The sequence below is a fragment of the Tauraco erythrolophus genome, chromosome 7, assembly GCF_009769465.1.
Source record: "Tauraco erythrolophus isolate bTauEry1 chromosome 7, bTauEry1.pri, whole genome shotgun sequence".
Lineage (NCBI taxonomy): Eukaryota > Metazoa > Chordata > Aves > Musophagiformes > Musophagidae > Tauraco > Tauraco erythrolophus.
In genome coordinates this window covers 60,384,548-60,408,224 of record NC_141471.1, presented here as the reverse complement: position 1 = coordinate 60,408,224, position 23,677 = coordinate 60,384,548, and the positions used below count along the sequence as shown (strand labels likewise).

The 23,677-nt window shown below is 45.1% G+C and overlaps 1 protein-coding gene and 1 long non-coding RNA gene across 9 annotated transcripts in view; one reads left to right on the top strand and one right to left on the bottom strand.

Annotated features, from left to right (window-relative positions):
* Positions 1–13,671, bottom strand: part of AVL9 (AVL9 cell migration associated) — a 42,009-nt gene extending 28,338 nt beyond the window's left edge. For all 6 annotated transcript variants that reach the window (XR_015222250.1, XR_015222251.1, XM_086614454.1 and 3 more), the window contains exon 1: positions 13,569–13,671. Coding sequence is in view for 4 of the 6 variants with exons in the window: in XM_086614454.1 (XP_086470580.1) it covers positions 13,569–13,634 (66 nt within the window). In the remaining 2 variants the exon portion in view is untranslated. The remainder of the gene's footprint in view (positions 1–13,568) is intronic.
* A 1,206-nt stretch (positions 13,672–14,877) lies between these two features.
* Positions 14,878–21,341, top strand: LOC147528468 (uncharacterized). Of its 3 annotated transcripts, none has more exons than XR_015222260.1 (5): positions 14,878–15,007; positions 15,189–15,223; positions 15,304–15,354; positions 16,223–16,377; positions 20,775–21,341. It is a non-coding gene; the product is annotated as an uncharacterized LOC147528468 (long non-coding RNA). The 3 variants fall into 3 exon arrangements; XR_015222259.1 differs by adding an exon at positions 19,977–20,103 and having other exon boundaries at positions 15,189–15,354; XR_015222258.1 differs by having other exon boundaries at positions 15,189–15,354.
* Positions 21,342–23,677: the final 2,336 nt, after the last annotated feature.

Sequence of the window (23,677 nt, the reverse complement as noted above, 5' to 3'; positions counted from 1 at the left end):
GCTAAAGGTAAGTAATCCACAAAGAATAATTACACAAGGAGGTGGAAAAAAAAGACATGCAATAGAAATAGGATTAATTGTGGCAGGGGAAGGAGCAGGGAATCCGGACCCTGACTTAGAGTTCGTTATCAAGAATCCACGGAGCCTTTTAAACAAAATATGCCATAAAGCAAAACAGCGGAGCATCTGATTTCCAAAGGAGAGACAAACACTGGAATTCGCCCCCACACAAGGAGCAGAGAAACTGCCTGCCGTTCAGTACACACAGAGATCCTGAGAATTCTCTGCTATCCTTTTCAAGTCACAGATTATAAGAAGGTTAAAATGTTAGAAGCTTCATGTAAATATCTGCAATACAGAAGAGACTCAATCATACAATTTGACACCGTCTAGATTCAAACTGGCTGGCTGTAAACACTGCGTGCAGAATCCTTACTGGACTCTCGCAGAAGGAGTGACCTTAGCAATAAATAAAGCATGGTTCTTCACTTTTAAAACACAGATAGTCAAGAAGCATCTACACTAACGTCTTGAATCAAGTATTTTACTTCCCTGCATGGCCAACAGTGAGGAGTTCGGGCTCACCCTCTTGCAGGAATGTCTTTCTATTGACTAAAGAGGAAACCCTGGCTCCCTTAGATTTCAGTGAATACCTTCAAAGTATCATTCCTGACAGGGAAACACTGTAGGTAAGGATCTAAGACATCACTGCTTCCAAGCACTCACAGAATTACAACTGTATTTTGCATTCCAACCAAAATAATGAATTAGAAGACATATTTAAAGGAAAGAAGGGTAAGATAATTCAAGCGATACAGAAAACATGTATTCACTAAGGAATATTCCTTTTTCAAGTCCAGAAGAAAGCTGAGAGATCTGGCTGCTTTGTTCTTTTGATAGCGTGAAATTTGCTGAAGTTGAACTACCTTGTTCTAGCTCACAACGTGCCACCAACATCTCAGCTGCTATCAGATACTCCCAAGCAACAGGGATTTCTGCAGGCTCTGACTGTTCCAAATTCAACTAATGGTACAGGTGTTAGTGACACTGACGATAACATTGGTTTATATTAGTCTACTTGTTTCAAAAATGTTTTCTAATACAAGATTTCTGTATTCATACGTGTGTATGAGTGACAGAAGATCACAAGGCTCAGATAAAGCAGAATTAAGATTGCTTCAGTGGCTCTAAATAATCTATTTTACATATATACTTTATGATAGACCTGATTTACATTATGCCATACTATTCCTTCCTCTCCCCAGGAGGATCCATGCAGGAAGTACCCTGGTTTCTAAGGAGGAATCCCATTTGTGTAGTTGAATAGATACCTGCTTGCAGACCTACCGCCTCATATTGCCAAAGCTGAAAGGGTGGAAGTAACAAAGCAGCAGGCAAAAGAAAAACGACAATCCAACAGCAAGGGCAGCATGCAATGCCCTGGAGAACTTCCTTCCACTCCCCCTCTGACTTAGGAGTTCCCAGGGATTTCATTTCAAAGAGTTAAGTCAAACTTTTTCACACCTAGTCACTGCAGGTGGGATTCACATCAGCTGAATACATACCAAAGAGCAGGATCTCCGAGCCAGTTTTCCTAAGCATTCCACATAGTCAAAGAAAATACACACCTGCAGAGGATGATTCATCTAATCTGTTTCTTTCCATCCTCTCTAAGGAGAGCTAGCTTATATATATAACTTGCAGATGACTGAATTAACGCAGCCAAAACTCACCCTAACTGCTCCTCATCTTCTAGCCATCCTGCTTGATTTCTACAGCTCGATTTGCAGACTTGCATCAATTGCAGTTAGGAATCCTTTGCATAGAAAAAAACACTATTTCAAAACAAAAGTATTGTAAGAACACTGAGTAGCCTTTAATAAAAAAGCCCAAACTCCCCAGTTATTGAAAATCTTGAAAGTGAGCAGTGCACATGTGCAAAATTAACAGTAACGGGGCAGAGAGAATCTCAGTTCTATCGCTTCCGAGTTTTTAAAAAACTGGAGCCTCAGTAAAATTCTCTCAGCCTGTGTGTGCGAACTGTACAGTACAGTGTGCCTAGCTGAGGCAACCCAAAAAACAAGCTATCTTTTTAGCATCTTCTACTTTAAACCCAAGAACGGCCGTGACGGGGGGATGGGACCAGGCTACAGAAAAGACCTGTCTCACAGCTCTTTTTCTCCCTCTCCACCGAAAGAGGAGCTCTTTTTTAAATACAATAGATTTTACCTAAACTCATATGCATGCAATTTCCCTGTCATTAATATATATGCATTACAAAGAATGCCTGCTAATATGAGAAATAAAGTATTTTACTAAAGATCAGTAGTCAATAGGAACAAAGAAATACATGTAAATTTTCAGAGCTGACTGACAGAGCAGATTTTACAGGTTTTTCTCTCCTGGAGTGAATTAAAAAATAGACTACTCAACAAAATGAAATTCAAATTCAAAGCTGAACTCCTCAGAGACTTGAGCAGAAACTACATGAAACAGGAACCACAATCTCCACTCATTTCTTACTCTCCCAAGTGCCAGGGATCTTCGTTACATCGATTATGCCTGTCAAGGGGTTTTGATGGCAATGCTTTCCACCTCTTCAGATTGTCTTGTTCTGTAAGCAGATAGCTCTTGATGGATTTCAGAATTAAAATCAATATGGAATATTGTGCTACGATTCAATGGGGAAATCAATAAATGTGCTCTTCACTACACAAAGCATTTCAACTCTTGTGGATTACCAAGTTAAAATATAATTTAAAAAAATCCCTAAACTGAAGTACAACTGAATTTCTAGAACCGATTTTTTTGTTTTCTGTAATTCTACTGTGCTAACTAACCTTGCACATGCAGTTTGTATTGAATTTAACAGCTTGGATGCAAAGCACTTACTGATATGCAGTTCCATCTTGTTTGTGGAACAAAAAAAAAATAGTCCAGGCAGTCTGTGTTGGTTCCTTGTCTTTAAAGAGACCTCCTAGCCAAAATAAAGTTACTAGACATTCATTATCTCACAGTAAAAGGTGAGTGCTGGCAAGGAAAAGTATATTTCGGTTCCTACATTTAGGAACTGTTTTTCTTTAAAAAAAATGCATTGATATTGTCTACAACTAAATTACAAGTACACAATCAGAAGAGAGGTTAAAAATCAACATCAATGAAAAAGGGATTTCAAAAATATATAAACATCCCCCACCTAAACTATCACACTCAAACACTAGACAGGAGTTGGCATTAATTTTCAGTGAATTTTACACTCAGGAAAGGTTGTTTTCCTGATCTGTGAGAAGTGTTAAGTGTTAGTAATCACAGCAAGAGTAAGATCCTCAGTGAACACTAAACTGGGATAATTCAAAGTGTGCTGGCAAGTCAGTATAAACTCCTCATGCTCCCCATTCCCTCTACTGTCACATGTTTGAACTACTCCACTTACAAGTTAACCCCTCTTACTCAGCACAGTCACAATATAACCTCTCCTGTTTAATATGGGTATTTTCAAAGATTTCTCTTCAGACTATAAATGAAAAGAATCTGGACCCACATTAGTTTTTTCATTGGTTCACTGGAGAGATGATATAATCTCAAGTCTCTAACATAATAGTCATTCTACATATTTCAGATTTTTTAAAGACCAGGACGCTTTCGGGAAGTGGCGGGATCTAATTTAGAGGGAGCAAACCCATTCCGTTCCTGTTGCTTGTACTGCACCAACAGGCAGAATAATTGCTTCAAATGAAGAAAAGGAGATGAGTAAAACCCACTCATTACATTCATATTTAGAAAAAAACTTTTCCCTTTATAAATAATTTCAACACGTTTCATTTTGAGGGTACTAACTTTTCCTCTCTCAAGAAAGAAAAGAACAGAAAAGCAGAAGAACGTTAAGTATAGAGTATAATGCCAACCAGCAGTGACCACAAAAACCCAACACCTAAAATGACACCTAAAACTTGATCCCTCATTTCAAGTAAGTCAGTATTTGTTCTTTACTTGAAGTCGGGATTTTTAAAAGACATTTTCTTGACATATAAGTCCTAGCATAGCCAGATCCAGAGAAAAGCAGCACACCAATGATTTTATCTGAATCACCATAACAACAGCAGCATGCAGCCAAATGAAACTCTAAGAACACTGTTAGTCTTTCAGCACTGAAAACAATTTATTACTTAAATCATGATTTAATCAGATTTAAATGACAAACTTTCCCCATTGTTGTACGACAGAACCAACTGATCAGGATCTACAAGTTGAAGAGCCCATCCATATAACAATAATGCCCACGCAGTAATATAATGACCTCTAACAACAGATTTTTAAATATATGTTATATATTTATATAAACAGTTATATGTGGAATAACTATGTATAATATACATGCATATTTATATAAATATGTGTATGAGGAATAAATATATATGATACATATTTATATAAATATATTTAAAAATCCATTACATACACACAGAGTCAGCAAAGGAAATCCACGTATCACAAAGGGATAAGGCATAGTTTTTTCTGTCCTTCCAGTTCCCGAAACTTCCTCACATTCCGATATCACCAAAGCTACAGAGCAGCCACTTACACAGGTCCTAAGATATCATTTGTATTGCTACAGGTGCACAATATAACCATTCAAGTTTGCTTGGAAAACTCTTACTAGGTTAGTAAAGTTTTGACCCTTTGGCTCTTAAAAGACAAAATAACCTGAAACACTGAAACTTTCATATTTGTTTTCAAAGTCATGCTAGCATGCATTTTAGACACTCTTTCCAATTACTTGACACTTCATTTCTATAATCATACAGTTCAAGTCAGACACAAATTCTGTGCTTTGGAACTTTTCCTCTTATCCATTTCCTTACAGAAAGTAAATAATAACAAAAATCCCACACTCCTCTAAGAAGAGGGACACTGTATTATTGCAGCCATTCCAGTCCAGGAGACTTGCCAGAGAACTCTGTGCCCTCACGACAAGACTTCGTGGTCTTACAGAAAGCTGGAATTCACACAGGATGAACTCTTAAGAAGATACAAGGTACCAGAGAGGGCAGCTTCCGTAACGAAACAAGAGAAGGTGACTCCCAAGTCACCTCTGCCCAACACAGCAACTACTACAGACCGGGGTTGGCAGCAGCCAATTTTTCACCCACACAACCTGCTGCACCCATCAGCTTCTACTGGACACAGCCATCTACAGGGACTGGTCACATGCCCTCTCCCTCAGGACAGCACCCAGACCTCATCTCACGTAAGACCCAGATACACAGCCTTCCCCCAGCTCTGCTGCATGCCCTGGTTCCCAATGGGAAGGAGCCCACGCAGGCTGGCAGGGAGTTGTCGAATGGTACTGTGAATCCTCCTTTTCCTGGGAAAACAGAAGACCAGGACTGCAGGCATGCTTTAAAGCACATTTACTCATCAGTTTAGAAACAGCTACTGTGTGTAATTCATGCAGCACATATTGCTGAACTAATGCAGTCCAAGCGAGCCAGCACCTTGTCTTACAAGCCACCAAGCATTCAGGCTCTTTACCATGGGGCATTTGATGGTCCCAGAATGGCTCTTAGTGAACATGCTCCTTCCTTACAAGTTTCAATATTAGATTTACTCCTGAGAGCAGACAAATCTGGCTCACTACCAAGCATGAGACTGAGAAGCTACACAAACACAATAACATCATGAAGTAGAGAACACGCTCTGCTCTAGGTAACCCCAATGAAGTGGGCAGCCCCGTGCCCTATCCCTCAGCACGTCGGAGCAGGCAACGAACCTGCTTCCACATCTTGTATCCGCAACCTTCCGAGAGTGCTTTTAGAAACAACATGCCTGCCTAGGTGTAATAATTCAGCACCACATACAAGCGATGGGATGGGTTACCAAAATTGGACACTTATCACAAAATAAAGCAATATTAGGACAGGGAACACAAAGTAGAGACAAGTTCCAATTTACTCCAACTGGAGTGAACTCTGTTCAGCGATTTTACAGCTTTACATAAATATATATTAGAAAGAGGTTCAAATTACATTGCCACATTTAAGCAAGTGCTGAGAGCCCAAGTTACTATCTGAAAGCACTCTGAAATAGGTAGATTAAATATGTGATCGAGGTACACAAATACATATTTTACTGATTTAGCATTCATTCATTTATTGAAGAGAGAGGTCAAGATTCCTGGTACAGAATGTTTAAATAACTACTCAGATGTTATGACACATACAAAGAACAGGCATCATAAGATGAAAGTTAAAAAGGATGACTATAGAAAGTGTTACATAACTGCAAATAGGTATTTAGCTATCATCTCTCAATTCACACATCAGGGTAACTATGGACAAAACATCCAGTACAGAATCCTTCAAAGAATTCTTTGCTTCCTGTCCAGGACTTCAAAGAATCAACTGCAAGATTATCAAAGCATTAGCACTCTTTTAAAGCTTGAAAAACTAAACAAAGAAACAAAACAAAAAAATCCACCATACCTGGGAGTTTTCTTGAACGATAAACACAAAATTCTAAATAACTGGATTCCATAGAGTGAAAGAGTGGAACCCATCATTAATTTTACATACAATATCAGAGTCTGTGGTATCATTTAGAGAAGTCTGAGATAGCAATTACATGTGTACTCAGCAATGCATTGTGTATTTAAAATTATTATCATCCCATGCTAATTTGAGTAGCCTTTCTAACAAAACCTAAAAAGCTCCTTTCAAAGTTTCGACCTGCTGAACATAAACAAATCCATATATTTTAGACGACAGGCTAATCTTCGATACTCAGTGTATGCTATGATTAACTTAGCATCACCAAAAGATGTCATGCTCATAACAGTCCTTTAAAGTGCTTAAATATTATTACAAGCAGGGAACAAAACCAAAGAAATTGTGCTAATGTTTACAGATTATCATCAACAGAGCCAGGAACAAAGCCCTTTGGCTTGATTCCAGTCTAGTTCCTTTTCAAGTTATTTTTTGTTTCTGTTGTTCCTTTAAAAAGATCTTGTTTAATCACTAGAGAAGAGTACCTATTGCATAATACCTGCCTCCTGTGCTCCCCCCAAACAGACACAAGGACTTTAAAGACAACGAAGCATGTGCTTCACTTACATGGTTAAGAAAGCGTCAAGCACATCTAACAGAAACTCAGAAACTACTGAGTTGGCAGAGATAAAGAAGAGAAAAAAGTAATTCTCTACTAGAGTCTTGGACATCAGACAGCAGACAAACAGGGACTGAGACAGGCTAGAGGTGCTGGAGACTGAGACTGCTACAAGTGTTCCTCTTAAACAAAGTAAGCAAGATGCCTCCAGAGAGGCTGCCTGCGGAACCTAGGGAAGAGACCAGCTTCAGTGATTTCCCTCTTGGAAACAAGTGCTATAATCGAGGACACAGGAGACCTGGAAGCGTAGGCAGTTCTCCAAAGAGTTGTTAAACACAGCAGACTGAACTCGCTTGTCCCTTACACACCTCCCTAGTTCTGCAAACAAAGTCAAGCCCAACTCGCAAACAATTCTGCTTGGAGACAAACTCCCTCCACATGAGTAAAAACAGGCCACGCGCGCGGATTGCTCCGGCCATGTTACGTGCTTCACAACAAGCATCACCTTCCAGAGCTCAGGTACTCCAAGTGTCTCGAATGACAGGAGGAGCACATACACAATTCAGGAGGGGAAGAAGTCTTAAAGGGCATTCTGCTCTCTCGAAGCTCATATTCAGACTCTTCTTTAAACCTTCAGTATCAGCTGTTTCATTCCTGATCTTAAGTTTCCTTTGCATGCCAGGAAGAAAGCCTACGGTTAGGCAAGAGACGGAGATTATTCTTCAAACACAGTCCACGCAAAAACATACCTACAGACAGGCAACTCAGACACTACTTCAGAGAAAGCATCACATACATTAAAGTACTTTAAAGATCCTTAGGACAAACTTTGGGATTCCACAGGAATGCACCTTTCAGTATTTACAATAATCCACTCCCCTGTCTGTGACACCGAGTTTGAAATGTCATTCTCCACTGGTGTACACAGAAGTTGGGCAAGATCAGCTGCCATTATTTTACGGAGCAAGGATCCCAAGCAAACAAAAGCAACCAACAATGTGAGCAGTCCATGACACACACAGCATGTTCCCCACTACTCACCATTTTTTCCCCCCCCCCTCTTTTCCACAACACAGTTGGAAATGCATACTTTCAAGACAAGAGCGGTTTGGAAGACAGTCCAGCTCCTGAGAGGACATGCAAGACAATGGTCCCCCAGTGCACAAGGTCAGAGGCGATGTGCAGAACTGTTGAGGACCCTGAGTGCAGAAAAGCTGGGCCGTGCAATGAGTGAAGTGAGATTACGCACGGCCTGATTGGTGGTGACACAGGACCCGAGTTTACTCCAGTGTAATAGTTCAAAGGCTCGTAGCATCCATGGGAAACACGGATTCTTGTGCCAGGTCAGGCAGTACAGTAGTAAAGGGACCATCTCCTTTGTCAGCAACCAGCCTAGGGCTTACAGGGACCGTGCGTCCCGCTTTTGTCTGAAGCTTTTCCAGCTTTGCCAAAACTTTCCTTCCTCTCCTTTTCAAATAAATAAGTTCTCATTTTAACTTTGCCTTCAAAATCAATGATTTTTAGAGTACTTGGGATATTTTAAGCCTTCCTACACCCTCACAGACTATTATCTCTCTGCCTCTCTGTGTACAGAAAGCTTGGAGACAGAAAGTTCAAATGAGGATCGTGGCACGCAGGATCACTAATGGAGAATTACACCTCACGACTCTCAGTCTTCCAGCTTCACCATAAAAGCAAAGGTGTCTCTCTCTCTATTTTTCAACACACAACTTGCATCCACTAGTCACGCTCTGTTCAGGTTACATTTTTGCTAAAGACCTCTATCATAAGACAGATAAGGACTTTCCACACCATTTAATGCTTTCAAAAATTAAAATGTTGTAAGGCAAATCAAGTGCTTTATTGCTCACTTGAGAGGAAGTGTTTCGTGATAACCTCAACACGAGATGGACATGAAGCTGCTGGAGCGGGTCCAGAGGAGGGCTGCAAAGATGATGCGAGGGCTGGAACACCTCTCCTATGAAGACAGGCTGAGAGAGTTGGGGCTGTTCAGCCTGGAGAAGAGAAGGCTCCGGGGTGATCTTATAGCAGCTTTCCAATACGTAAAGGGGGCCTACAGGAAAGCTGGAGAGGGACTTTTTACAAGGGCATGTAGTGACAGGACAAGGGAAAATGGCTTTAAAATGAAAGAAGGTAGATTTATATTAGATATAAGGAAGAAATATTTTACAACTAGGGTGGTGAAACACTGGAACGGTTTGCCCAGAGAAGTTGTGGCTGCCGCATCCCTGGAAGTATTCAAGGCCGGGTTGAGTAACCTGGCCTAGTGGAAGGTGAAGGTGTCCCTGCCCATGGCAGGGGGTTGGAACAGGCTGATCTTGAAGGTCCCTTCCAACCCAAACCATTCTATGATTCTGAAAAAACACCCTTTCCCTTTATTTGCTCTGAAATCACTAGCCACTTTACTACCACAGCTCCTGAAAACTACTAAGGAATTTCTTACCAGCTGCTCCAGAAGAAGGACACGAAAAGCCCAAAATCCAAGTCTTACCATCCTATACTGAAGTAGGAGATCAACAGAACATAATAAGAACCAAGGAGCCGGACCAGTAATCTGCTGCAGTAACTAATGAGCCAACGAGCTAGAGATAGTCCAGAACAGATCACACCATTTCTGTGGCAAGTTTCCTTATTCTCAATTTACGCCCCAATGCTTTCGTGACTTGAGTCCCACAGACCTGAGAGGCGTGCAGAAACTCCTACCACATCAAAACTGTGCGTTTTACATTAATGGACAAGAGTACGAGCAACTACGTATGACAGAGGGCTGTGTTTGCTTTTCCTTTCTCCTTAGGCCACTCCTCTTCTCTCCACCAAACAGGTATCAAAACAGCAATTTTTTTGGACTCCCAATTAAACGTTTTAGTAATTTCATTTCACGTGTATGAGAAATCATGACTGAATGAATACTGCCCACGAGCTCTGCCCATTTTGGGACATTTGCCATTTAATGAGGCACCGAGGACAGTGACCATAACAAGTCAGCCAGTATGGATAAAGCAATGAAACCCGTCACAATGCCTGCTTCACGCCAATGGTCCTTCTCTTCTTTAATGGTCCTGATGAGAGCACGTCAAACACCAGGTGGACCTACTTCTCAGCCAAGCTTCTCCTCCCATCCGTTCTCTCAGCACTCTGCAGTAACTGCCTCTTCTCCTTAGCAAAGAGTTAGAGCAACCAGCACTTCCGGAACATCTCATTAGTGTCACAGTCCAAATCAGTAGCTAAGAGGCCCAAAGAAGCAGGCTGGCAATCTGCTTGTGTAAACAAACAAAAGCCTACAGCTCCTCCAAAAGCTTACTCCGCACTAGAGAAAACTCTTTCCAATATGTTCAGGATTTTAAGTTGGAAAATGCAACGTGCTGCTTTCACACAGCACAAAGCCTTCTTAACAGTGAGTGGCAACTCCAAGTTTTTAACAATTGCCCAGGAAGCCGCATCCTCGGACTAAAAAAACATATGTACAGTAAACCTTCACTTTGTCTCTTACACAATCCTGCTTCACCCAGCAAAAAGACCCACGGTCCAACAGGAGGCCCTTGGAAGGACCACGTGGAACAATCATTGCACTCGTGCTATCAAAAGGCACACAGAAACGGATCAATTTCTTCATTCTCCCTCTCTTTTGTAAACAATGCATATGGATTATTTTTCAAGTCTGTGCAAGAAAAAGATGTTACTATACATTTCCAAACTGCACATGACAGTCTTTGCTCTATATGTTAAACGTTCCTTATACTGTAAGTCAATCAACAGGAAGAGCTGTACACTTCAGACATCAGGATCTAACCAGAGCAATTGTCTAAGAACATGTAAGAATCCAATTATATCAGTTATCAACAGCAATCCCAGAGAATCCAAAAAGTCAGAGCTCAGTTTCAAGTCACACACCTCTGTACACATCAGCTTTACACCACATGTATATTTCCATCCGTTTCCTTCCATAGAACAGCTTCAGTGGGAAATTCAGCTAATGAACACACCGTCTCTTCTAGCAGTTGTCTCCTGTTAATTTCCAAGCCTATACCGTTATTATTCATTCCTATTGCGTGACTTTGTAATGCACCCCATTTCTACAATTCCAACATTCCTTACCATCTAGCTCTTGCACAACACTCCGGCCTTCCTTTGTAACACTGATCCCTCAAGTTTGCTCACCATATTTAGATTTTACTGTGTAAATGATGCCAGTGCCACTTATGTGAGCCCAAATCCAGTCTTGAGAAACACTCCTTGCAAGCACCTTTCAGACCAGCAGTTCCTCTTCTGACTCTATTGCTGCTTCCTCTCCTCCGTACTGTTCCTTACCCAAGTAGCAGCTCTGCTACTAATTCTCCAGTATCTCCATCTTCAAAAAAAAAAAACCACTATTTTTTTTCCTCCTAGTGCTATGTGATCCATTACCAAGTCCAGGCAGATTCAAGCTACTCTGTTTTTAGTATCGAGAAAGTAAATCTATAATTTATTCTTACAAAAATGCAGGTCAGTCAGGCACGATGTATCTTTAGTGAATGCCCGTAGGACTCGGTCTGCTTAGCTTCACGTTGTTAATTAATTCTTTCCCTCACAAATTCTCTAGAGCCTTGCATACTACTCATGTCAAACTCATTAGGCTATAGCTGCGCGGCTCACTGCCTCCAGTTCTTTTAGGAAATGATTTTTATAGTTCAGTAACAAACGTGCTAAGTCAGAAGTAGAATACATTTAAAATTAGATTTCTGGTTAGATTTCTGTTCGGAAGCCTGGCCACTTGTGGTTCTACCAATTGTCATTCTATTTCCGCTGTTCTCCCTGTGACACGGCTACTCTGTCCTCTTCGCCAACCTCTTTCCTCTCTAACTCGTCCAGTTCATTTCTTGAGATACTTAAAAGTCGACTTGGGTTCAGAGGTATTCTAACCCAGTTTTTGACAACACCTGAAAACGTACTTCTACAAACATTTTAACGGCAGCAAGATAAAATTCACTGCTACTGATTTATAGTTCGGAGAGGGTTTTTTGTTGGTTTTTTTTTGCTTTGCATCAATACTGCATAATGTTACAAGAAGAGCAATACAGACCTCAAAGGAAAAACAGCAGCAACAAAAGCCACTGCTGCTTTTGTCTCCAACCTATGTCTTTTCCAAGAGGCAAACAGCAAGGTAAGGGCAAAGACGTGCTTTTCCCTCCTACAGACACCCAACTAACGCTCATTTCCTAACAGTCTTTGACAAGGAAGGGACTGATAAATATTGCAAACCTTGCAACCTAGAAGATCTAATTCCTTTGTAGGAACTGATCCAGCAAGCTCCGCACATGAACAGCCCCTAGACACCCTGAAGAGAAAGGATGCGTTACAAAGCCACGAAGATCTTTCAGAAAAAGAGGTGGAAGCACTTCTGCTTCAGCTTCTGCTGGCAGGAGGAACTGTTTTACACGTTGCCATGCTGTGCTTGTTGTTTCCTGAAGCATTAACGAAGATTAATGTAACTCTCTGGTACCTTGCATAGAACGCGTTCACATCAGGCCAATTCTTGCATAACAACAACCATCACGTTCATTATTGTCTGGGCAATTTTTGCAAAGACTAAGAACACTCTATAGAAGAAGACTCAGTCCAACATTCCATCTGTCTGCTCTTGTCACACCAAAACAACTGTGCGTGTGGCCCAGCTAGGCAAAAGCACCAAAAAAGAAAAAACAACCTACAAAACACACGACACAAAATTCTTCTACCTTACAGGCCACGCGAAGCGGCAAAGCGTTTACGAAAGAAGGGAAGAGACACGCGACGAAAACTTAAGTCAGGGGTGGATTTACACCCTGGGGCCATCAGCTGTTCGTGCACAAGTCGCACCTGGGAGAGCCCAAGGCGGTGCAGCCCGGCTGGGCGGCAGGAACAGCAGGCAGACACAAAAATAATCTGTTTTTCTCTTAATTCCCTGCCTGGGCGTATGGAACCCGCTCGGCCCACAGGAGATGCGGGTGCCGCGGTTCCAGCCGTCTCCCAGCGCTCACAGGAACACGGCGGGCAGCCGGCGGCGGGGCGCTCCCCCGGCCGGCCGGCCCTCCTCCTCCTCCTCCTCCTCGCCGCTCCCGGAGCGCTCACGTACGCCGCTCGACAAACACGAACCGCCCGGAGCGGGCTGAGTCACGGCCCCGCCCGGCAGCCCCCGCCCCGCGGCCCCGGTTGAGGGGGGCTCCCGCGGGGAAAAGGGGGAGCCCGCGGCCCCAAGGCGCTGCTTTACCCGCCTCCTGGAGGTAAAGAAAGGCCCCCCCCGGCCGCGCCCCGCCCCCGCAGCGGCTCAAGCCCTCCCTGCCGGGCCGCGACTGGCGGCCCACCGCAGGCTGAGGGCAGCAGCCGGGCAGGCGCTGCTCCGCGCCGGGGAGGGAACCCGGGGGAGGGCGGAGGGGAGGGGCGGGAGACGAGGGGCACGAGGAGGCGGGCGGCACTCGCGCCCCCCTCACCTGGCAGCCTTTCTTGTGATGGAAGCCCACCACCACGATATGCAGCACCGGGCCGCGCTTCTCCATGGAACCCCGGCGATGGCCGCTCTGGAGGATGCCGCTGTGCCCGGGCTCTCGCTCCGCCTCCCGCCGCCGAGGGGCCGACGGGGACGCAGCCCCGGCCGCCTGCGCTTCCGCAGCACCCATCCGGGCGGGGCGGGGCGCCGGCGGCGGCGTTTCCCGCTCCTCCCTCCCGCTTCCCGCTCCTCCCTCCCGCTCTCCCCACAGCAGCCGGGGCGGAGTTCCATCTTGGCCCGTCCCCTGAGAAGGTACCCTGGGCCGTGAGTGAGACTGGTGAGCGGCTGCTCCTGTTGCGCTCCGCAGGGAGCCTTATGGAAAGCTAGTTTTATGGGAGGGTCTCACAGGCATAGCGGCTTCGTTGTATCCCGCGGCCGGAGAAACGCGTCGCGGCCGGGCGGTGGGGTCTCCCGGGCCGGGGCCGCCCGCCGGGCCTCGGCTCCGGCCTTCCCGCCGGTTCCCCCAGCGGAGACCGCGGGGCTGCAAGCAGGGGCGTTGGCGGTGCCTCCTTCTTCTGGTCGTCGTCTTTTCTGAGAAAAATCTCCTCCCGAAGCCCCCCTGAAGCGCAGAAGACAGCGCGTCCTCCAGCCGCGTCCTTCCAGCGCGAAGCAATGGCAGAGAAAAACGAAATCTGGGATGATTTCGGTCCAGGTGTGTCAGGTTGGTGGCAGAAGGTTGGAAAATGAGAAAAATCAGGTTGGAGTTTCTTCCGTTAGCACTGTTCTGCTGCTAAACGTACATTAGAATACCCTAGGAAGTTTCGAAAGACTTGTCCAAGAGCACAGGCAAATTTAGTGTGAGAGGAAAAAAAATAAAAAAACGTATTTCTGAATGCACTCAGACCATGCTCTCTCTCTTTAACATTTGTAATGATTCAGTTCTGGTTATTTAAATCAGTATTTACTAGAGACTGTACTCTTTAATAATTAAGATTCTCCATGGAAATCAGAGGAAGAGATTGTTTTTGAAAGAACTGTAAAAGAATAGTGCTCAAAGAAGATCTCGTCAGTAAAACACCACCCAGAGGCTCAAATTCTAAAAATAAAGCATGTAATTACATATTGTTCCTCAGCTCCAACAGAAGTGCCATTATACGATAAATAGAGCGTAGGGAACACAGGATAAGCTGCAAGGAACAATCCAGCTTTGGCAAGTGAATGATTTCGCATTAGTTTTAATCTGTAACTTACTGTTTGGTGTAATTCCGAAAAAGAAAACGGTCTGAAGTACTGGCCATTATCTCCTGCAGTAATGAGATCTCCCGCAAAAGCTGCACAGGAGTGTTTAAATCCCATCCTCAGTTCATGGAGGAAAGTGCAGTCTGGCATCACTCTCACTGCTGTGGATTTTGCTTCATAGAGGCATCTCCCTGATACTGCTGAGTAAGTGTGGCTTACTGCTTCTCTGAATTAGATATTAGGTATCTATTACATGACTATTAGATATTTTTATTTTCTGCTTGAAATTTTCTTTCCCGCTAAGGCAATAAAAATGTTGGACTGACAACATCAGCCTGTTCTAAGAAAACTGGTTGACATAATTTATGGATTTTTTTTTTAACAGCTCACCCTGCGTGTATTTATGAGAAAGAAAGGAAGGTGAGAGCTGCTGCGAAATGGAAGCTCTTGGGAAAGTCAGTTGGAATTTTCCTAAAGGAATTTTCTTTCTCAGTGCATAGCTAACAACTAACAATGAAGACTCAGCCCCACAGTTCTTCTACTACTCGGAGGTAATATTTTACTTAAGAATCACCAGCTATTCTGTCATTACCATAGTAATCTTAATTTGTTCGCAATTTTGCATTTCTTAACAATAACAAGGAGTTGTCGGCTTATGAGCAGTGAGACTTCTTGAGATGGATAAAGTTTACGTGGGCAGTAGGATGGTTTATGTCTAGAAGTAGCATCAGAGGTGAGCAGTGCCTGTGGTAGCTGGTAGCTCTGCTGCATTTGTTAGAAAGAGCCCAGCTTCCTAAAGAACAAAATTGTGAATTTGTGGAGACCAGCATGTGAATAAAGAATAACCAGTCTGGGATATCTGTTGAAGAAAGAGTAAATGAAGTCCTGGAATGGATCTGAGGTTTGTAACTAATTTCTTCTGGACGGTAATCTCACTTTTGTGTTCGGAGTAGATTTTTTCTGAAGCTCTTGTCCTAAATTTTAGAAAAACCAAATGATATGCGGTAAGGATCATAGCATTGGTTAGGATTCTGATTGCTCACTTGGAAACTTATGTAAAAGAAACAGGAAAGAGAAGACACTACAGAAGTATGGATTGAACAGAAATTTAATAAATATCTCATAATATTAAAAGCTAGAGAACAATTTACAAAGATAAAAATCTTAGATATGAATATAAAAATATAGGAAAATATCTACTAGTTAAGTAAACAAATAAACAAAAATAACACAAAGAACAAAGTGATTATTTTACATGAAATATGGAAGAATATTTCCTGGGCACATGCCTGGGGGTTAAGTTTTTTATAACCTGTTGAGGAAGTCTGTAGCTCGGCTGGTGGCTTTTTGCTCAGTTGGTGGTTTTCCTTTCTGGTAATGTTCAGACAGATATTGCGATTGGTGCTTTTTTTGTTACAGCAATGTGGAGACAAAAATGTAACGTGGTCCTTTACACCACCCCATGGCTCAGCGTTGCTTCTCCAAAGATGGTTCTCCGTGGTGGCATAAGTGGTTGAGGTAGAGAAAGAAAGAAGAAAAGGAGGTAGCGCGTAACAAAGAAAGAAGAAAAAGAGGTAGCACTTAACAATAATAGTTAATAACAATTATAATACCGAAACAGCGATTTAACAATTTACCAAAACAACAATTTAACAATTTCAACATACTGGTTAATATTTATATTTAACTAATTTTACAAAACCAGAACATTTTATAAACTAATTTTGTGGTTCCGACGGATCTGAAGCAGGCTCCTACACGGACAACGACAAGAACAGCGTTCACAAGGGAATAACCAAACAATTACAATAACAATTATTAAATCCAGTGTCATATAATAGATTGGCACAAGTATATATGCATATTCCATCATTTCTCACTATTTTGGTGATACAACGCCGAACAATTCGGCCTTTGCGGTCCGCGTGGCCTGCTGCCCTGGTCTGTTGGAGTGTGGGTCAGCGTGCGCACTGATTTCCACGCCCCCTGTCCAGAGCGCGTGTACGATTTGGATCTAGAAGTTTCTGTCCCAGATTTAAGCTGTCAATTTCTTGCACCACCGCGTGAACCCTTGGTGGTTTCAGATATTTTATATAATTTGTATTGTCGACGGTGCGGTTTGGTGCACAGCACGAATTTGTTTAACGCCGCCAGGTGAAACCGTAGTCATAAATTGCGTATTAGCGACAGCACGTTGAATTAATTGTATAAAAGATGGAATGATCCATGGGAAAAACAACAACATGGCAAAACCACATATCAAATAAAATAGGATTCACTTAACCCACGGACCACCAGGAAGCCGAGAAAACATATCAATGTTCCAGCCTTTCCATGTCTGGGCAGGAACATGGGCCAGCTTTTGCCTTCCTGCGGTAATTTGTTTAACAGTTTCCCCGTTGTAGTAAATTTTTAAACAACAATTAGAATCCACAATTAGAAACAACAATTAGTTTACCCCAAACACCTCCTTCTTCGGTTAGCAGGTGATCGAGAGCCACACGATGTTGTATTGCTGTAGCTGGCATTTGTGTGGCCTGATGTGCCAGTAGATAAGGGCACGGGCTGTCTCATCAGCAATGATCTCTAGGACAGCTTGTAGACAAATAACACAATTTATATTATAGAGGTTCACGAGTACCACTAATCCACTCATTGGGGTTCCGGGTGGCAGGTCCATAATATTCTATGATACGTTGAGGGGTCCACTGATCTTTGCCCCAGGTTTGACCAGTTCCACTTGTTACATAGGTATCAGTGGACCGCCGATATCGATTAAGGTCATCAGATACCCTGACTCTTAAACTGTCTCCACTGTGGTTTGGTAACAGGAAAAAGAAGGGGCGTATATACGCTCCATAACATGTCCCACTCCGATTATTTGGTAATTTTCGATAAGCATGATGGCCACAAATCCAGTAATGACCTTTCAGAGCCCAAGTTCCATTTACAAACAGTGCGTCCCCTTTTCATCTTAAATCGGAATTATAAGGAGTTTCAAAATAAGTGTTATTTTTTAAGCCTGAGGGGTGCTTAATTCGATGATTTGACTTCTTTCCTTTAATCCAGAGATGACATTTCCATGCCTCTATCCAATTACTATAGTTACATCAAATGGCTACTGCCTGATTGGTTGTACAAATTATGGCACAAGCCAGAGGGGTAGATTCCCTTAATATCTCAACTCCCGTGAGGTTGATATTAGACCAAAAGCTATCAAATCGTTTTTTATGTCCACTTTCATTGACCCATGCCCAACTTAGCCTGCGAGGGATGAGTTTTTCATCAGTGCTATTGCTCAACATACACCATAACATGTCACCTTCGACGGGAATAGAATAGTTATAGGTTGAACAATTAATGGGTCAACACCCCGGGATGACACAAAATGATTTCCATACTTAAATGTCCAATTCCATACACTATGATCCACAAAAACTCCACTATTTCCGATTAAGACAATATTCTTCCTTTTCTAGAACTTGGACTTTCCACGGGTTTACCTCCTCATTCCAATATAACAAGTCATTACCAATGGTTATGTCACTTAGATTACTCACGAGCCATTTTGATGTCCATGGCCAATCTTGAAATCCTAAAGGACCCCCACATACCCAGCAATCAGTCAGGATAAAAGTGTTGGCCACCTGCTGGGCTAAGGTCGTAAATTCGTTTTGCCACCCCAGGCTGGAGAGGGGGACACACGAGTTTCCTCTAACATTAAAGGAGCCACAACAGTGTCTGTGATGGTGTGCTAGACATCCTGTGAATATTAACACAGCGATTACTGATAAAATCACACAGATAATCAGCAGCTTCATGTATTTCCTCAGGCAGGCTTCAGGAATTTTATCTAAAAAAGAAAAGAAAAACAAACTGGGTTCGTTCTAAGGAACCAGAAGCAGATTGTTATTAGAAGGATGGAACAATCCACCTGGTGTAGATTTTTTGTTCTTTTCCATGGGCATCTTTGGCTTTCCAAGCCTATTTCTTAAGGGGTTCAGTGAGCACGAGAGGAACAGCCCTAATGGTTGGCATTTCTAGTAGTACAGGCTGTCCAGGAGCACACTCCATACTGCCACTAACTCCCCCACGTGGGCACTGCGCTCGCCTTCGGTAATGATTTCTCTCTCAGTATCCACATTAATAGCTGCAGCTCGATACTTCCACTGTTGGCCCTCTCTTTTCGCAGAGGCATCAGTGAACCGAGCTCTTCCAAAAAGGGCAGGACAATTTTAACAACAAAAGGAGGAGGGGCATCCTCCTCCTGGAGGCTCATTACTTCTTCCTGGATGTTTAACAGTTTGGGGGTACCTTCAGTGACAGTGTCTCTTTGGGCCACCCCGTCAGGGAAAGGAGTTCCTGCCAACACAGATTTAATTATCTTAAAGGGTCCCCTAACTTTGGCCTCCTTTTGCAATATCATAGAATCATAGAATCATAGAATGGTTTGGGTTGGAAGAGACCTCAAAGATCATCTAGTTCCAACCCCCCTGCCATGGGCAGGGACACCCTCCACTACACCAGGTTGCTCAAAGCCTCATCCAACCTGGCCTTGAATACTTCCAGGGCTGGGGCATCTACAACTTCTCTGGGCAACCTGTTCCAGTACCTCACCACACTCTGAGTGAAAAATTTCTTCCTTTAATCTAAATCTCCCCTCTTTCAGTTTAAAGCCATTGCCCCTTGTTCTATCACTATATGCCCGTGTAAAAAGTCCCTCTCCAGCTTTCCTGTAGGCCCCCTTTAAGTACTGGAAGGCTGCTGTAAGATCACCCTGGAGCCTTCTCTTCTCCAGGCTGAACAGCCCCAGCTCTCTCAGCCTGTCTCCATAGCAGAGGTCTTATCCACTATACTCTGTGGTTGGAACCAATGATTTGTCACCCATTCTTGCCCCTGGAGAGACAGGCAAGCATGATAAGTTCTCAAAAGGTCATTCAGTTTACGTAAATCCCTGTTCAATATTGTTGTGGGGAATCATCATGAACATCTAGAAATGCACGGACACTCATTTCACCAAAGAGGAGGAGATACGTCCTGAGAGGGTCAAACCTTAAATTCGCAAGGTCCCCTCTTCCATCGCTCTCAGGAGCACACACCGTAAGAGGTTCAGAACCAAAATTCAGTTCCGTGAAATCATGTGAGTTGTTAAGGAGTGTCTCTGTCATTTTAGCTCTAGTGAGAACCTGTTGATTTGAGTTACCTGCCTCCTCCGGCGTTCTTCGAGCACTTGAGCATTTCTGCCAACCAGTTCTCCTTGTTGGTGTGTTGGGGAGGGTTCACGCTGATTTCTCGACCAGGTATCAGGGCCCCAACGAGGTGTTGCTGTGAGGCCGCCTTTTTTGCTGCCAAATCAGCTTCCGCTTTCCCTGGATTATTTCTCCTTGTCCCTGTTGGTGGGCTTTGCAGTGAATTATTGCTACTTCTTTTGGTTCTAAACCAGCATGCAACAGCTTTAGGATATCTTGTCTGTGTTTTATACCGCTTCTTGTGAGTTTAGTAATCCCTGTTCCATGGGCATGCACAACTCCAAAGGCATATTTAGAGTCTGTATAGATACTGATTCTTAAGTTTTTTGCCTGTTTCAAGGGCTCTGGTCAGTGAAATTCTTTCTGCCTTTTCTGAAGTGTTTCGGGGCAGTGGTTGAGCTTCTCTTTCTTTCCAGAGGGTTATTACTGCGTATCCTGCTTTTCTTCTCCACGATGCATAAAACTGCTACCGTCTGTGTATAGTTCCAAGTCCACCTTATTGCTTAAGTTGAAATGCTTAGCCAGGTACTTGTGACCTAGTTGATCATCAATCTGGTAATGTGGTGATATATCTTACGTCACTGGGGAAACCAGAACGGGACACGGGAGTGTGCATGCAGTCTCCAAAGTGGCAAATAAGAGAGGATAGGATTTCTTGGGTTTTAAGTTTGTTTTTCTTGGTTTCTAAATTGGGTTTTCTTGTTTTTCTTGTGTCTTTCTAGTTGTTTATTGGCCAGTCTTGCCCAAACTTTTTGCGGTCAGAAGAGAAGTCTTGTGCTTGTCCAAAGGAAGAGCCGCCTGTGCATCTTGACTGCTTGCAGAGATGGGGCATCTGCCTTCTTTGATGAGCTGTTGCTATTGTGTGGGCACTGCCGGAGCAGGTCTGGCTTCATTGCCACCCACCCATTTGGTACTGAGGTGAGAGCTAGCTGAGGACAGCCACTCCCACTGGCTTTGTCATCCTCAGACTGAAAAAATGCCAGCTCCAGGCCCAATTAAGCTTGTTGGTGCTCCAGGGGAGTCCCACAGACCCCAGTGGTGTCCGGTGGTCTGCGATGGTCTCCAGCAGGGTCCAGTGTTATCTGGCGGTCTGTGGTGGTCTCCAGCAGGGTCTAGCGGTGTCTAGCTAGACCAATGGTCGGTCTCAGTCTCTCGCAGACTGCCAGAGACCATCAGAGACCACCACATGCTGCTGGAGACCGTTGCAGACTGCCAGAGACCATCAGAGACCACCAGATGCCACTGGAGACTGACGGAGACCATCAGAGACTATCAGAGACCATCAGACACTGCTGGAGACTGACAGAGACCATCACAGACCATCGGCGGCATCTGGTGGTCTCCAATGGTCTCCGTCGGTCTCCGATGGTCTCCGTTGGTCTCCAGCAGTGTCTGGTGGTCTCTGATGGTCTCTGGCAGTCTGCGACGGTCTCCAGTGGCGTCTGATGGTGTCCGATGATCTCTGTCGTACTCCAGAGATCACCAGATACTGCTGGAGGCCGATGGGAACCATCGGAGACCGACGGAGACCATTGGAGACCACCAGACGCCGCTGATGGTCTGCAATGGTCTCTGTCAGTCTCCAGCAGTGTCTGATGGTCTCTGATAGTCTCTGATGGTCTCCGTCAGTCTCCAGTGGCGTCTGGTCGTCTCTGATGGTCTCTGGCAGTCTGCAACGGTCTCCAGCAGCGTGTGGTGGTCTCTGATGGTCTCTGGCAGTCTGCGACGGTCTCCAGCGGCGACTGATGGTCTCCGATGATCTCCATCATACTCCAGAGACCACAAGATGCTGATGGAGACCATTGGAGACCATCGGAGACCACCAGACGCCGCTGATGGTCTGCAATAGTCTCCATCGGTCTCCAGCGACGTCTGATGGTCTCTGTCGGTCTCCAGCAGCGTGTGGTGGTCTCTGATGTTCTCTGGTGGTCTGCGACGGTCTCCAGCGGCGTCTGACAGTGTCCAGTGGTCTTCAGCAGTGTCCAGTGGGCTCCAAGGGACTCCTCCTGGTGCTATAGGGCTGCCGGTCAGAATCATCAAATCATAGAATCACAGAATGGTTTGGGTTGGAAGAGACCTCAAAGATCATCTAGTTCTAACCACTGTGGAGTCCTGTGGGCAAGGACACCTTCCTCTAGATCAGGTTTCTCAAAGCCTCATCCAACCTGGCCTTGAACACTTCCAGGGATGGGGCATCCCCAGCTTCTCTGGGCAACCTGGTCCAGTACCTCACCACCCTCAGAGTGCAGAATTTCTTCCTTAGGTCTAATCAAAATCTCCCCTCTTTCAGTTTAAAGCCATTGCCCCTTGTCCTGTCGCTACACACCCTTGTCTAAAGACCTCCAGCTTTCTTGTAGGCCCCTTTTAGGTCCTTGAAGGCTGCTCTAAGATCTCCCCAGAGCCTTCTCTTCTGCAGGCTGAACAACCCCAACTCTTTCAGCCTGTCTTCATCAGAGAGGTGCTCCAGCCCTTGGATCATCTTTATGTCCCTCCTGTGGACCCACTCCCACAGATCCATATCCTGCTTATGTTGGGAACATGGACCTGTTGGGGCAGGTCCACGGGAGGTCCATAAGATGGGAGCCTCTCTCCTCCCCTCTTCTCCAGGGCTCAGGGCAAAGGAGATGCCCCCCTTCATGATGGGCAGGGTTGGGGGGTGGGAAAGCAGGGCTGACGTGGGGCTTGACAGCTGGGTGATCTTCCTGACGAGCCCACCAGCTGCTGGTGCGGATGGTCCACTTACCGCTACAGTTGGTGACGACAACGGTGGTGGGAGTGACGACGGGAGTGGTGCCGCTTGATGGGAGCTGGCCGTTGGGAGGGTCCCTGAGAGCCCCCGTTGGTCCTGCGGCGCTTTGGGCACCATGATGTGTGAGGCACCCTGGCCATGGTGGTGTGGTGCCCCATCAGGCCTATGCAAGGTGGATCCACCTCCATTGGCTCCTCCTCCTGCTCTGCAGGATCCACCTCCATGGGCTCCTCCTGCTCTGCAGGATCCACCTCCATGGGCTGTTCCTGCTCTGCAGGATCCACCTCCATGGGCTGTTCCTGCTCTGCAGGATCCACCTCCATGGGCTCCTCACCAGTGTGTGGAGGGTCGACCTCCATGGGCTCAACATCACTGCCCAGGTGAGCACCAGCCACTGCTCTCCTGGCGGATGTGCTGCTCCGGCTGTCAGCCCGCTGCCGTTTCCTGGGAGGTGGAGGCATCCTCAGGGGTTCAGAGAACCTCTCGTCGCTCGTCCCACTCACTGTGGGTGCTGGCCTGGCTTTCCGGGGTCCCCCTCTACCATGCACCTTTGCTGTCCGGCTCTGCGGCTGCTCGCAAGCTGTGGACCAGTGGCACAACTGGCTGCTGGTGTAACGGAAGCTGCTGACGTCAGCAACGGCAGTTGGTGTGGCTGGAAGGGTGGCCCATTCGGGGCCGCCGTTGGGCCTGCCAGAGAGAAGGGCTGGCCCTCGGGCACTGGGCCTGCCATCTAGCTGCCCTGCATGCCCTGGGCTCCAGCCCCCCCTCGTGCCAGGCCTGGGGTCCCCTCAAGGGGACAGCGGCCCCAGTGTCCCAGGAGGGTCCAGTTGGCTCTGGGAGTCTCCATGAGCCTCCAAGCGCTCGGCTGCCTGCACG